Here is a 12873-nt window from a genome sequence, read left to right as displayed (position 1 = left end):
AGCCTCACTTTCAAATCGCTCTACTGCCTGGTAGTCTTCCCGGTCACGATTGCAGACTGACATCGGTGAGAGCCGGCGGTGCGGAGGATGATCTATGTGGACATCTTAACCCCAGATCCTTATTTACACTTAGAAAGCGCCTCTCTTTTTTTTAAACTCTGTAGCTCCTGCTGGATTTTACTTCTAATCCCCTGGTGGAGGCTGCCATTTGCGGACTGACATTTTATGGTTACACAAACCATCACATTGCTATAATCTTTTTATATGGACTATAAACTGAAGGACTTCTGAATAAATGGTTGTGGAACGAATCATCTGAGTTTCCATTATTTCTTATGTGGAAATTCGATTTGATATACGAGTGCTTTGGATTACAAGCATTTTCCGGAACGATATATGCTCGCAATCCAAGGTTTTACTGTATAGGGCTGCTTTCACACTGATGCGCTATGGTTTATCCACACACTGCTTTCCTGCGAGTTTGATGACTTTAGCCATAAGACTTCTATTATAACCTGCAGGTTTGGTGCACTTTAGAAAGTGCACCATACTTGCGGGATATAATAGAAGTCTATGGCTAAATGCAACAAACCCTCAGGACAAGCTGCAGGTACACTGCCCTGCACCCGTGATGTGGGTAAACCGCAGCATATCAGTGTGAAAGCAGCCTTATAGTAAGGGTTCATTTACAATTGCAGTTGGGGGTGGTGGTAAAACCCCATGGTTAAGAAGGGTTTTTATCACCAAAACGCAACCCCTTTAGCTGCAGTGGCCAGGGTTGTACACATGTCGCAGCAGGAGTTAAACGCCCTGTCTGTCATGGTTGGTGGGTGTAGCACCTGCACAGCATGACATATTCAAGTGAATGAGGCCACTCTGCAAATTTCCTGCAACCTTGTGCAGTACAGCAAACAAGGGGTTAAAGTAGGCAGCATTGTGTTGCTTTCTCACCACCTGCTTTAAACCCTTGGCCCTCGCAGAAGCATGCAGTTGTGGGGCATTTGCAAAGTGGCCCCATGTACTTGAATGGGTTGCCATGGCACCCACCACAAGCAACAGGTGGTTTAATTCCTGCTGCAGCATGTGTACACCTTTGGCTGCTGCCTCAGCCACGTCTTCTACATTACAGAGGTATTGAGAGGAGGGGTTTCAGAAGGAAGTGTCCATACAGGAATCACTGCTTGCAGGTGTTCCGTCAGATTAGGTGACCCATCAAATCTTGTAACAGAAGTGACGTTCCGTCACGGCCATTTTGGTACACACCACACTCGTCCGCAGTAAGCCTAAAGTCTGAAGTCGCCAAGCAGATATCTTTTTACACCCACCGAAGTTATGCATTTCACACTTTTTTTTACCACTAAACTGAGCTTATATAGTGAAATACAGTATTTAGAAGTCCGTGACACGGTTTTGATGTTGAATTTTAAAAGCAGCGGTCTTCTGTCAGATCAGCAAAATGTGTGAGATCAGCAAATGTGTGAGATCAGCAGGCTTGCTGCTGCTTTTAAAATTCATCAAAACAGTGTCACGGATTTCTAAATACTGTATTTGACAATATAATCTCAGTTTAGTGGTAAAAAATAATTGTGAAATGCAAGATTTTTAGTGGGTGTAAAAAGATATCCGCTTGGTGACTTCAGACTGTAGGCTTAGTGTGGCCGAGTGCGGGGTGTACCAAGATGGTCGTGACAGAACGTCACTTCCATTACAAAATCTGACAGAACACAGGCAGCAAGGTACCATGGGACATTTAGTCTTTAGAAATTGAAAGTAAACAGCAGAGGAGAAGCTGCAAAGTATGCAGGGAATCCAGGAAGTTGTGGAAAGATGCGGACAGGTAGAACTCACAATTTGAATGGAGTTTTTTTCCTCCAAGTAAGCTTATATTGGATTTTGAATACCTTATATTGCTATTACAGTGCTGATAATAAAAGTGTATGCTGAGACCATAGAACTTCTTTAACCTGTAGTCTTTACTGTGCTAGAAGACTACATTATTAGTTGTAAACTAGGTTTAAACACTGTTCTAACAAATGGATTAGAAATCTAGAAGTTGGACTTGCATTGTATGTTCGTGTGGTTTGGAAACTCTGTGTCCCTCTTTATAGGGACCGTTTTGAGTTCTCTCTCTTTTTTTTTTTTTTTATATAATGTTTATTAATGCTGTTCGAATGGGATCACATCCTAAAACACATAGTGGGGTATTCCCAAACCATTTGTGTAGCTGCTGGGGGAGCAAAGGGAATATTATAAAGTGTCACTTGCGTTACAGCTCTTAAGGTGGGTACACACAAAGAAAATCAAGCGAACGATCTTCTGGTTTTCCTTGATGCTTCACAGCAAGTCAAAACCGAGGAAAGAACTAATGTACGAAAACTCTCGTACGACAAAGGGTTTTTTTTTGGCGTTTATGGTTTCTGATCGTGTGCAGCCTTTCGTATCCAACTGAGTACGAAAACAGTAGACATTAAATGAAAATCATTAATTCTGTTCACATCTGAGAAAAACTTTGGAGTTTGTCCCTTCAGAAATGTTCGTTTGGAAAGTCTGAATCGAATGTTTAAAGTTGTGTACAGACTATACGAAAATCAAACGATCGTGCCTCGTGCTGAACTTTTCTTCAGATTTTCTTATAGCGTGTACCCTACTTGAGTCTGGTGACATCACATTCAACATGGAATCGCAGGCCTTTTGGATGCCTACACAAGGGAAAACACCATGCAAATTTTTTTTTTTTTTTTTTTAAATGCAACGTAATCTCATGGAAATACTGCTGTTGAACAAAATGGTCTGGCGACAGGGTGTCTTAAAGCAAGATATGAACTGAGGGAATCAAACCACTCAATAGCAACAGAACATGTTTACTTGATAAGCGGTAGGTTTTAACCACTTCAATACTTGCACTTTCACCCCCTTCCTGGCCAGGCCAATTTTCAGTTTTTGCATTTTGAATGACAATTGCGGTCATGCAATGCTGTACCCAAAACAAACAAGCAAAAAAAAAAGTTTTTTCGTAGTTTGTTACAAAATTGTGTAAATAAGTAATTTTTCTCCTTCACTGATGAGCGCTGATAAGGCTACAATGATATGCATCACTGATGGGACTGCACTGATAATCAATGTTCGCGCAAGTAAAGGAATGCCAATAACCTGCACTTCCTGTTTACAGGAACACCGCTGATCACATGGTAAAGAGCCTACCTCATAGACTCTTTACTGTAATCAGAGATGTGGTGTGTCCAAGCGACACACTGAACAACTAATCGCCCACGGGGGCGCACACAAGCAGCTTGTTCTGAAGGACGTCATATGATGTCCAGTCAGAACAATGGAACTTCCGCCCGGCTGTCATTTTGCTATAGGGCGGGCGGGAAGGTGTTAAAGGAATAAAAGTTGTAAAGCTACAAGAGTGGAACCCAGCCTTCCATACTGCAAGTAGAGGCCTCAACAGAAGAAAATGTTGACCAACAAAGAGTTATCTTCTTAACAGTAGCTCACCACGACTGCCAATTTTTTTTGCCACCCGATGACTTCTGCGTTGTGCAAGCTCTGACTCACTATACAGTCACTCAGCACTCCCAACACATCCCAGAAAATCAGGAGATGTGTAATAAATTAGCTATTTTAGTGCAAGTGACTGCACATACTAGAAAATGATATCTGACAACAGGCAAAGCAGAACAAAGTATGGAATTTGAGAAGCAGCACTGTGCCGAAACTGACAAATGATCACTTGCCGCATAAACCCACACACATTCACTGTGTTCCTGGACATGATTTACTAGGATGTGATGGAGAATCCATTCAGAGCTTATACGTCAGCAGACATCTTTAATGAGGGCATGGTGACATTCCACTAATTTATACTATCCCCTAAAGAAAAGCTAAACTTCTTGGTGTAAATTAAACAAAGGGGATGCTACAAACAACCACAGGACTCCCAAGAAGATCCACATCCACTGCCATTTTACCTTATTTTATTGCTCTTTTATGGCACAGCAATGAACGGGGAAGTCTCATGGGGGAGGGGAGTAAACAACCAAGCTGACAGTGCATGTGTGAGGTTCCCTCATTCAATCACCTTAGTAACACTTCACAGTGTAAACAGGCCCCTCAAGACAATACTATTGTAATTAACATCTCAGTATTGTGTACAGAATTCTGTGCATCAGACCAAGATTCAATAGATATGGGTTACATTGGCATTGCAATAAAAGTAGTAGAATATTGTACCACACCATCCATTGATGTAGAAAGTTTCAAGTTAAAGGGATACCCTTTATTACCCAAGTTAAGTTATTGAAGATGCAAGCTTTTGGGATTCCTTACACACCTTCATACATAAATTAATATCTATGGTCTGAGGACTTCTTACGTCCCCTTGTCAGGCTTTGAATATAAATATATATGGTTTTGAGCTGCTTTAGATCCCTTTGGAAGGCTTTGTAGATAAATATTAATGGCTTAGGGATTCCTTGGATCCCTTCATCAAGCTTTATACGTAAATATACATTATATGTTTTCAGACACTGTAGATCTTCTTATACATAAATGCTCTATGGTTTTACAATTCCTTGAATCCCTTCATCAATAAATATCTATTGTTTTGGGACTCTTTAGATACCTCTGTACACTCATTTTTTTTTTATTTTTTTATTTTTTTTAGCGGGGAGCGGGTATCTAGTTTCAACAGCTACCCGCTCCTTCTTTCACTCTGATCGCCCCCTGGCCTCCCTCTTTGTCCATAGCCTTCTGGGACACAGACACATCACAGGTCCCAAGAAGGCTGTGGGACCATTCACAAAATGCAGTGGGGCTTACGCTTGCGCAGTGGAAAGCCGGCTGTGAGGTGCAAATATGCCAATACCGGGGACCTGAAGACTGGCAAAGAAATGGCCCAGGTGAGGACACCACTGGATCCCTGGACAGGTAAGTGTAATTTTACTAAAGAGCCAGCAGCTACAGTACGTTCCTGATCATTTTTCATAAAAGGATAGTACTTAAACTTCAAACTTTTCACAAAAAAAAAAAAAAAAAAAAAAAAAAAAAAAAAGCATATACAACAATTTCATGCTGCTAATATTGCTTTAGAGAACAAGATAGCTAGATAGCTACATCGTGTCTGAAAGAAAGATGCATAAAAGACTACCAACACATGAAAAAACAAAAGGTTACCATAGAGGAACAAACTTTTCTCATACTTTTTTCATGCAGTAAAATGCAACATGTTGCCAAACTCAAAAAGTACCTAAAATACTAAACACTTTCCAACTACAGTAGGGCATGATATAACTATTCGGATGACAGCATTTCATAATGATATCATCAGTAGCAGCAACAATTTCTTCTCATTTTCCTAAAAGGAGTGAAATACAGAACAGAAACTGTATATTTAATTTTAAAAAATAAAAACTCCATAGGGTGGTGGTAAAAAACAAACAAAAAAAACACTTGTAATGGGGCAACAAAAAAACTAAAATAAAAATATGGTTCAGGTAAGGAAATCTCAGGACACCGATATTATTTATTTATTGATGGATAATGGTAGAATTTCAGTCCTGGTGCCTGGCTGGATACAGAAAACTGTAGAATATATAGATGACAAACACATACATAATTGTATATTATCAATGTCAGATCTGCAGAGATTTCTTTGCACTTTGCACACTCCTGTTGCAGCAGAAATGATTACTTGAACATGACGGGCGTACAAACAACATGAAACAAGTAGTTCTATCCCCTGGTGGTTTTGAACCATCTGTTAATGTAACATGCTTCCCTGGGAAATACAAACCAAACACGTGAGTCACCTTGTAGTGCCACATGCAAGAAGCCAGAAGAAACTGTTCTTACACCCCGTGCAACGCCTATTAATGTCTCCACCTTCTTAATGTGAATAAATAGCCAACGTTTTTTTGTCTTCCTTTTTAGATACAGCGGGGATGAATAACATCCTTTGTAAGGATTTTTATTGCTGTCTGTGCCCCTGCTGTGGAAATTCACCCCAATTGTCCTGGTGACCATTGTCACCCAGACAGAAAGTGAAGGGAAATCCAACATTTAAGTTATCACTAGAACAAGATTTCGGGGGGTGAAATCTTCTAAAAGGAGACAACTGTTCTGGTGAAAACTGTGTTAAATCAATAGTAAACCGTCAAAAAGATAAAAAAAAAAAAACAACGGCCCCCCTGCAGGTTTAAGTTATAATGTACTACTATTCACCACATACTAGCATATTACGACAGACTTACCTGTACACGGAGCCCTCCAGGAGCTGCCATCTTTACTCAATCTTCCTTCTGGGTTCGCGGGCTCCAGCTACATGAATAGTCGGGGCCACTATGGCATCACTCCCGCGCATGCGCGAGCCCTTTTTTTCGGCACAGAGCTCTGAAGGTCCGGCACGGTATCCAGTCCCTTCAGAGCGCATGCCCTGGTGATGTCAGCGGCTGCATGTTGTGTGAATGGCCTTATTGTAGGCCTACTTGTAGGTATAAGTTCAAAAGTGGAGTTTACTTCTACTTTAAGCCTACCATGTACGGCTTAAAGTTTTGCCGATTCCTGCTGAAGTGCCAAAAATTTAAGCTTTGGCTCTATTGGCAAGACCAGACTTGTCAAACTTGACAAATATTCAAAAAAAATTGAAGGAGCTGGGTGAAAAACTTGTCAGCTGAACAGTGACTGCACACCACTTTTAGAAACATATTCCAACCTGCTCCTTTGCATTTTCTGGTCACTGCAGTTGACAACAAAACAAATAGAAAATCAAACAAATGTTCTTTGAATGAAACGTTTCAATGCAGTTAAAGAAGTAGAAGAGGAGAGGTCTGTGTTATTTGTAATCCATCAAAAATGAAGCAGGCAGGGCTGACACCACATGTTTAGGAATTCAGAACTGTATTGTCATGTCAAAGAGGAAGGTAGGAAAAAACTTATTTTCTGGCACAATTTTTCTGGACTTGCATGCATGTATTCCATAGATGTACCAAAAAGAAGTAAAAGTAGTATGGGATTTGCTTTTTTCAGAATCATACTTACCTAGGTGGATCGGTCCGATGCTGCATCTGTCCCTCACTGGCTCTAACACTGAGAACAGAGTGATCAAACACTGCCAATCACTCGGTTCTCGCAGCTTCCGCAAGCAGAGAAATGGTGACGGTCAGTCACCGGCTCTCTACTCTGCCTTTCCACACTCCCTGGAGCGCTTGGCTGTGGAGTGGGTGGGAGCAGCTGGCTCAAGCTCTCAGCGGCTTGCTGAGAGCCTGAGCCAGGTGCGGATCCAGGCATGTGGGCAGATCCCGACCATATAGTCGCGATCCTTTCCAAGCCTGGACAGGCTCTGTGATGTCAGCCAGCTGTCTGCCGAAAACAGGTCACAGGAGTGCAGAACGAACTGCACTTCTGTGATCCACAGAAGAAGTACAGCCAAATGAGCTTTGGCTGTAGTTCTCCTTTAAATACGACAAATCTACAAAATGTAGTAACATGTGGATGCTCCACACAAAAAAAAAAAAAAAAAAAAATATTAGGATCTGATTGATTGCTTTGGGTAGTTACATCACACTGCTATTTGTATTTTCTTATCAGCTAAGCATTTTACAGTGAAGAACACCATTCACAATCACGTTATTCCTTTTGGGCTATAAAACAGGATAATAAACGTGACTTGGGTAAAGTGTCCTCATCTTTGTGCTTGTAGATATTCTCACGTGGGTTCAAGGACAGGAAACCATTGTTTACACACAAAACTGAACTGCCTCCTATTATCAATAACACAAAACATGTCACAGAGAAAGGGACATTCATTAAAGTTATGTAATAGTTCCTCTTTTTACAAAGTGCTACAAATGGGAAAGTTCATTAGTCTTTTGAAGGTAGATGATGGTGCGAAAACCTGTTACCAAGAAGGTGGGGGCTGCAATTGCTGACACCTCCTTCTGGAAACGCAAGTTGCCTGGCTGTTGTGCAGATGGCATCAGGCCTGAAGACCTGGCAAACATAGCCAGCCAACTGGCAACAGAAGACCTGATATTTCTCTCATGACATGTGTATTTAAATGCAAGGCTGGCAGAACCTAGGACCTCAAGCAGCCATTTCTCTAAAATATTAAAAATAATAACTCCCACCAGATACCAAAAATGTTAATGAAAAATGTTGAACCTATTTCAATAAATTGCCAAAATATTGTAAAGTAAAATTGGTTTAAAAGGACGGTAAGCCATTAAAAAACCTGCCAGGAGAAAAATATGGGAGCTGCCATTGCAGACTTGTCTTTAAAAGGTGCAAACACATCAAAACTACATGCGATTTCCAGACCACTGACTCCCTGTGTAAAAAAGCAAGGATAAGGGTGGCGGCCTTGGAGCCAACACCTACAGAAACAAGTCAGCAACCTTAGCTCCTATATTGCTATCATAACAGGATTCCTTGAAACCTTTACCCAACCTGATTTAACAGAACACACCCATAACCTCACCACTAAGATATACCTTTTCCAAGGTTTATTGTGAGCTGCAACTCATTCTGTCATCCATGCAAATATGACTGGACTAAATGTACACCTGATTTGTTTAGAAGCTAGAAAGTCCATTGGAAACAACACCCATCACACCAAACAATGCAGCATGCATTGATAACTGACCAAATATGCTATTGCCTGAACTCTTTGCTAAGGCAGCAGGTGCCCACTAGAGGATCTTCCAGTCCTCCGGCAGGTCAGACTGAGCCTGGCATTACAGTCCAAATATGGCAACTCCATGTAAAAATGTCATGAAACCACCAAGATGGATACAAAACAGCTGTCCTAAATCATTTTTACACATTCTCCTGTATGCTTCACCTTGCACAAACCACATATAGAGGGCCACAAGAGCCACTGTAAAGGGCAAACAATTTTGAATGCCAAAAAACAGCTTGGAAGCAGTTACTGCTACCAAGCACTAGTTTTCCGAAATAAGAACTGTCTGTATATCCAAGGTTTAATTCTAAATCTCACATTTTCCAGAGCAGTTTTGCATCAGACCAGTTGGTGTGCAGAAGTACCAACAAATCTTCTTCCAGACACCCAATAAGGCCTGATTTTCTTGTTTGTTCACAACACTACAGATAACCACCAATACATCTCAAGTTTAAGCAGGCCATAGAAAAGAAAAAAAAAAAAAATATATTATTATTGAAAAATATACCTCATCCTTTGGCTCTCGGAAAGAAGACCTGGTGCTCCCAGTCCTCCGGAAAACACCAGGCTTTGCATCCTCTTGCTGACCAAATAGTTCCTCGATTGTCTTTGTATCAATCTGGTATTGATGCTGCCTAGAAGCCATAGTCCAGATATTGGTTTTCCCCCTAACCTGCTCCTCCGGGATGGTTTTCCAGAAGAAGCTCCGCATGCGTTTCTTCTTGTTGTGACCATGTCCATGACTACCATTTTGCAGAAATGGAGGAGCCCCAGGAGGGGGAGGAGGTGGTGGCACAGATTGAGGCAAAGGTGGCGGAGGAGGAGGTGGTGGTGGTGGTGGAGGTGGAGGTGGCAATGGGTTATCTAGCATTAAGTCTGTGATGACCACACTGCAGTCACCATTTTCTTTATCATTTACCAAAGAGACACAGTTCATAACATGCATCTTGGTGCAGGCCTTTCTTCATATGGCGCATCACAGAGTGCAAGATTATCCAGCAAAACAGCATCCTAGTCCAAAGATTGTCTCAGCATTTTCTGCATGTTCTAGACCTAGAAAAATTATAATTAAAAAAAAAAAAAAAAAAATATATACATGTAAGTTGAAGTTAATAAAAAAAAAAAAAAAAAAAATGGGCAGACACACACAAAAATACACATGCACCTTCTTTTTCAGTAGTAATTAAGAAGTTACTGGGGAGAATATATATATATATATATATATATATATATATATATATATATATATATATATATATATATATATATATATAATATAATATAATATAATATAGAGGCTTGTCCTTGAATCACTGGGACAGGAAGTGAGGGGAGTTTGGCCCAGAAGAGTCACTGCAATAAAAACCTGAGAGAAGTAATTTGCAACCCTATTCACTTTGTCTACAATTAACATTTTGTCTGGATCTAGGTTCTGATAACTTTTAGAATGTTAAGCAAGAGGAAATGCATTTCCTAGGACAGGAAACACTGTAAAGGCTTGTGTCAATGGGCTTTGCTTTCCCATGAAAGCCTATGAGAAAGCAAAAGCCACTTGAAGCAGGTCAAATCTTTCAAAATCCAATACTAGTGCATTTACTCTTCCAAATGAAACACAAAGTGTTTTATGAAGAACCATGAGACCCAGCATCTGAATCAGGGAATTGGAATAGAATAGTGGGAGGAGTGGGAGGTCAATTTTAATATCTTTAAACACGGTAGGTCGGTTCGCTTATCTCAAGTAATGACCCAATCATTTAATAATATGAATACAAAGATTCTGCCTTCCATGCAAGTCCCAGACTTTTCTGAATGTATATTTTCCACTACTGGGGAAGCCTACAAAGCAAATAGTTACCCGATATAACCCTTCCGCTGCCTAAAAATCCAAGTGATTGCCGTTTTGTTGGTTTTCTAGCAGCATAAAGGATAAAGGTGACAGGGACACACAAAAGTTTGTTTGAAAGTGGTTTCATTTCCATGATGTCAGTTTCTACATTGTTGGAAACAAGAGCTGCCACTCCTAGGTAGCACTTACACATCCTGGAAATCTATCTGCTACAGTGTTTCCCTGTCACTTGCTACAACGCCATTAAATACGCAAATGTGCCAAAGCAACACATAGTTATGGGAATATATTGCAGGGACTACAACGTTCTGTTTTCTGTAAATAATCGTACAAAACTGTCAACTACCTTCCCATGAGGATTCGGATAATGCAAGCTTTCCTGGTCGAACCTGGACATATGTCTTTTTTCAACTCGTAAAGGCCAACTACCAAATCTCTCCAACCCTATTTCCTCCTCAATTCCATATCTTTCACGTGATGTCCAGACTCCAGTTGTCATTTCAGTACATTTCTAATCCAAAAATATACATTATTTAACTTAAACCTATACTATGATAGAAATGAAGTAGCAGGCTTAACTTATTTTGGCCATCCATTCATAATCCATGTAACAGAGGGCATGGTGAGGATGCCCGTTTGTCTCTATGTACTTTGCACCAAAAGTCCTTGAAAGATGGAAAATAAGCACTGAACCCCTTTTTCCTTCAGCAACTCACACCTTTAAGTCCACGAGGTTCAACATTATTATAAGACTCTTGGTAAAAAAAAAAAAAAAAAAATATATATATATATATATATATATATATATATATATATATATATATATATATATATATATATATATATATATATATATATATATATATATATATATATATATATATATATATACACACACACACACACACATATACATATATACACACACACACACACACACACACACACACACTTTAGATACCCTGTGCAGCTAACAGCTGAGAAGCTTGTGTGTTAGACTGGGTATCAAAATATAGCAAACATTTATATAAAAAGGTCTATACCTATGTAAATACACTGAATAGCCATCTGTGCCTGGATTTTCCAAGAGAGAATCAGCATCTAATTATGTAAACCTGCAGATCACAATGTTTAATTCATAGATGTAGAATTTAAATTTTACAGTGTTGGAGATATCAATGGATAGCACATATATGCAAAGCAACGTACGTACCAAAAGTATTCTTGTTATAGAATCACTGGTCACCTATATTCTAAAATAAATAAAAATAAGACTTTTAATGTTAAAAAAAAAAAATAATATTAAGCGCTTAAAGTGTTACTAAACCCAGGACCCTGCATTCACTATATCTGGTCTCCCACGGTACACAGAACATGGAAATGCAATTTGTTTAGTAAATATAAACTGCTGAATACCTTTTCTGATCAGCAGTATATAGCAGTCTTGCAATTTCTATTAGTGTCTAGTTAAAGCTTGTAGGAGTTATCCTATCAGGATGCAGTACTCCTGACCCTCAGTCTGGACAGTGCATGTGATCAGCACAGGGCCAAAGAAAAAAAAAAAAACTAGCAATACACACCAAGCTGAGCAAGTGCAGCCTGACACCAGTAACTCAGTCTAAGGCCGCTTTCACGATACCGAGACTTCAAAGTCACACGATTTCGTGCATGCGATTTCAGTGAATGCCAGTGTAACTCACATCAAAAGTTGGACCAAAGTAGTACAGGGACTACTTTGAAGTCACACAGATATGAATGGTAATCATTGGAAAATATGGGGAGCGACTTGTCATGCAACTTTGCAGTCCCAAGCCGCAGGACAAGTCACACAAGTGTGAAAGGGGCCTTATCTGGACCTGTTTTGGAGTCAGTGGAAGGAGGAGGATCTGTGCATACACAATCAAACAACCTGTTTACACAATGTAGAGGATTAACCCCCTAGGTTCTACACCGAGTATAACAAGCATGCTTTACTGCATATACAGACTGATTTTACTGTTGTGGGTTTAGTAACACTTTAAACTATCCCACCACACGCACATAATCTGGAAGCAAAAAATAAAATTTTATATATATCTCTGATTAAAAACAAGAACACTGCAGTTGATAGATGCAGTGAAAGTGCTCAAACTCTACAAAATGTATAAAAAACTGGATCTAGTAAAAATGTATTTTGGCCAGAACAGATCATTTTGGTTATTTACCAAAATCTGGACAAAATAGCAGCCATAAAAAGTTGCTATAAACCACACACACACACACACATTTTCTTCTTCTGTCACAGCTCGGTTATTTTAGGAGTAGAGGCTGTATACCCAACAATGTGTATGTGAATTAATAAGGTAAACAA

At 39.8% G+C, this 12873-nt stretch overlaps 1 protein-coding gene across 1 annotated transcript in view; it reads right to left on the bottom strand.

Annotated features, from left to right (window-relative positions):
* The window catches only part of FHDC1 (FH2 domain containing 1), a 74951-nt gene that overhangs the window by 43330 nt on the left and 18748 nt on the right, over positions 1–12873 (bottom strand). The window contains exon 2 of the mRNA XM_073605247.1: positions 9186–9730. Within this exon, the coding sequence (XP_073461348.1) occupies positions 9186–9623 (438 nt within the window). The 5' untranslated portion in view covers positions 9624–9730. The remainder of the gene's footprint in view (positions 1–9185; positions 9731–12873) is intronic.

Source organism: Aquarana catesbeiana, linkage group LG01, assembly GCF_042186555.1.
Source record: "Aquarana catesbeiana isolate 2022-GZ linkage group LG01, ASM4218655v1, whole genome shotgun sequence".
Taxonomy (NCBI): domain Eukaryota; kingdom Metazoa; phylum Chordata; class Amphibia; order Anura; family Ranidae; genus Aquarana; species Aquarana catesbeiana.
The sequence above is the reverse complement of the archived record's forward strand: the minus strand, read 5'-3'. Positions and strand labels throughout refer to the sequence as shown.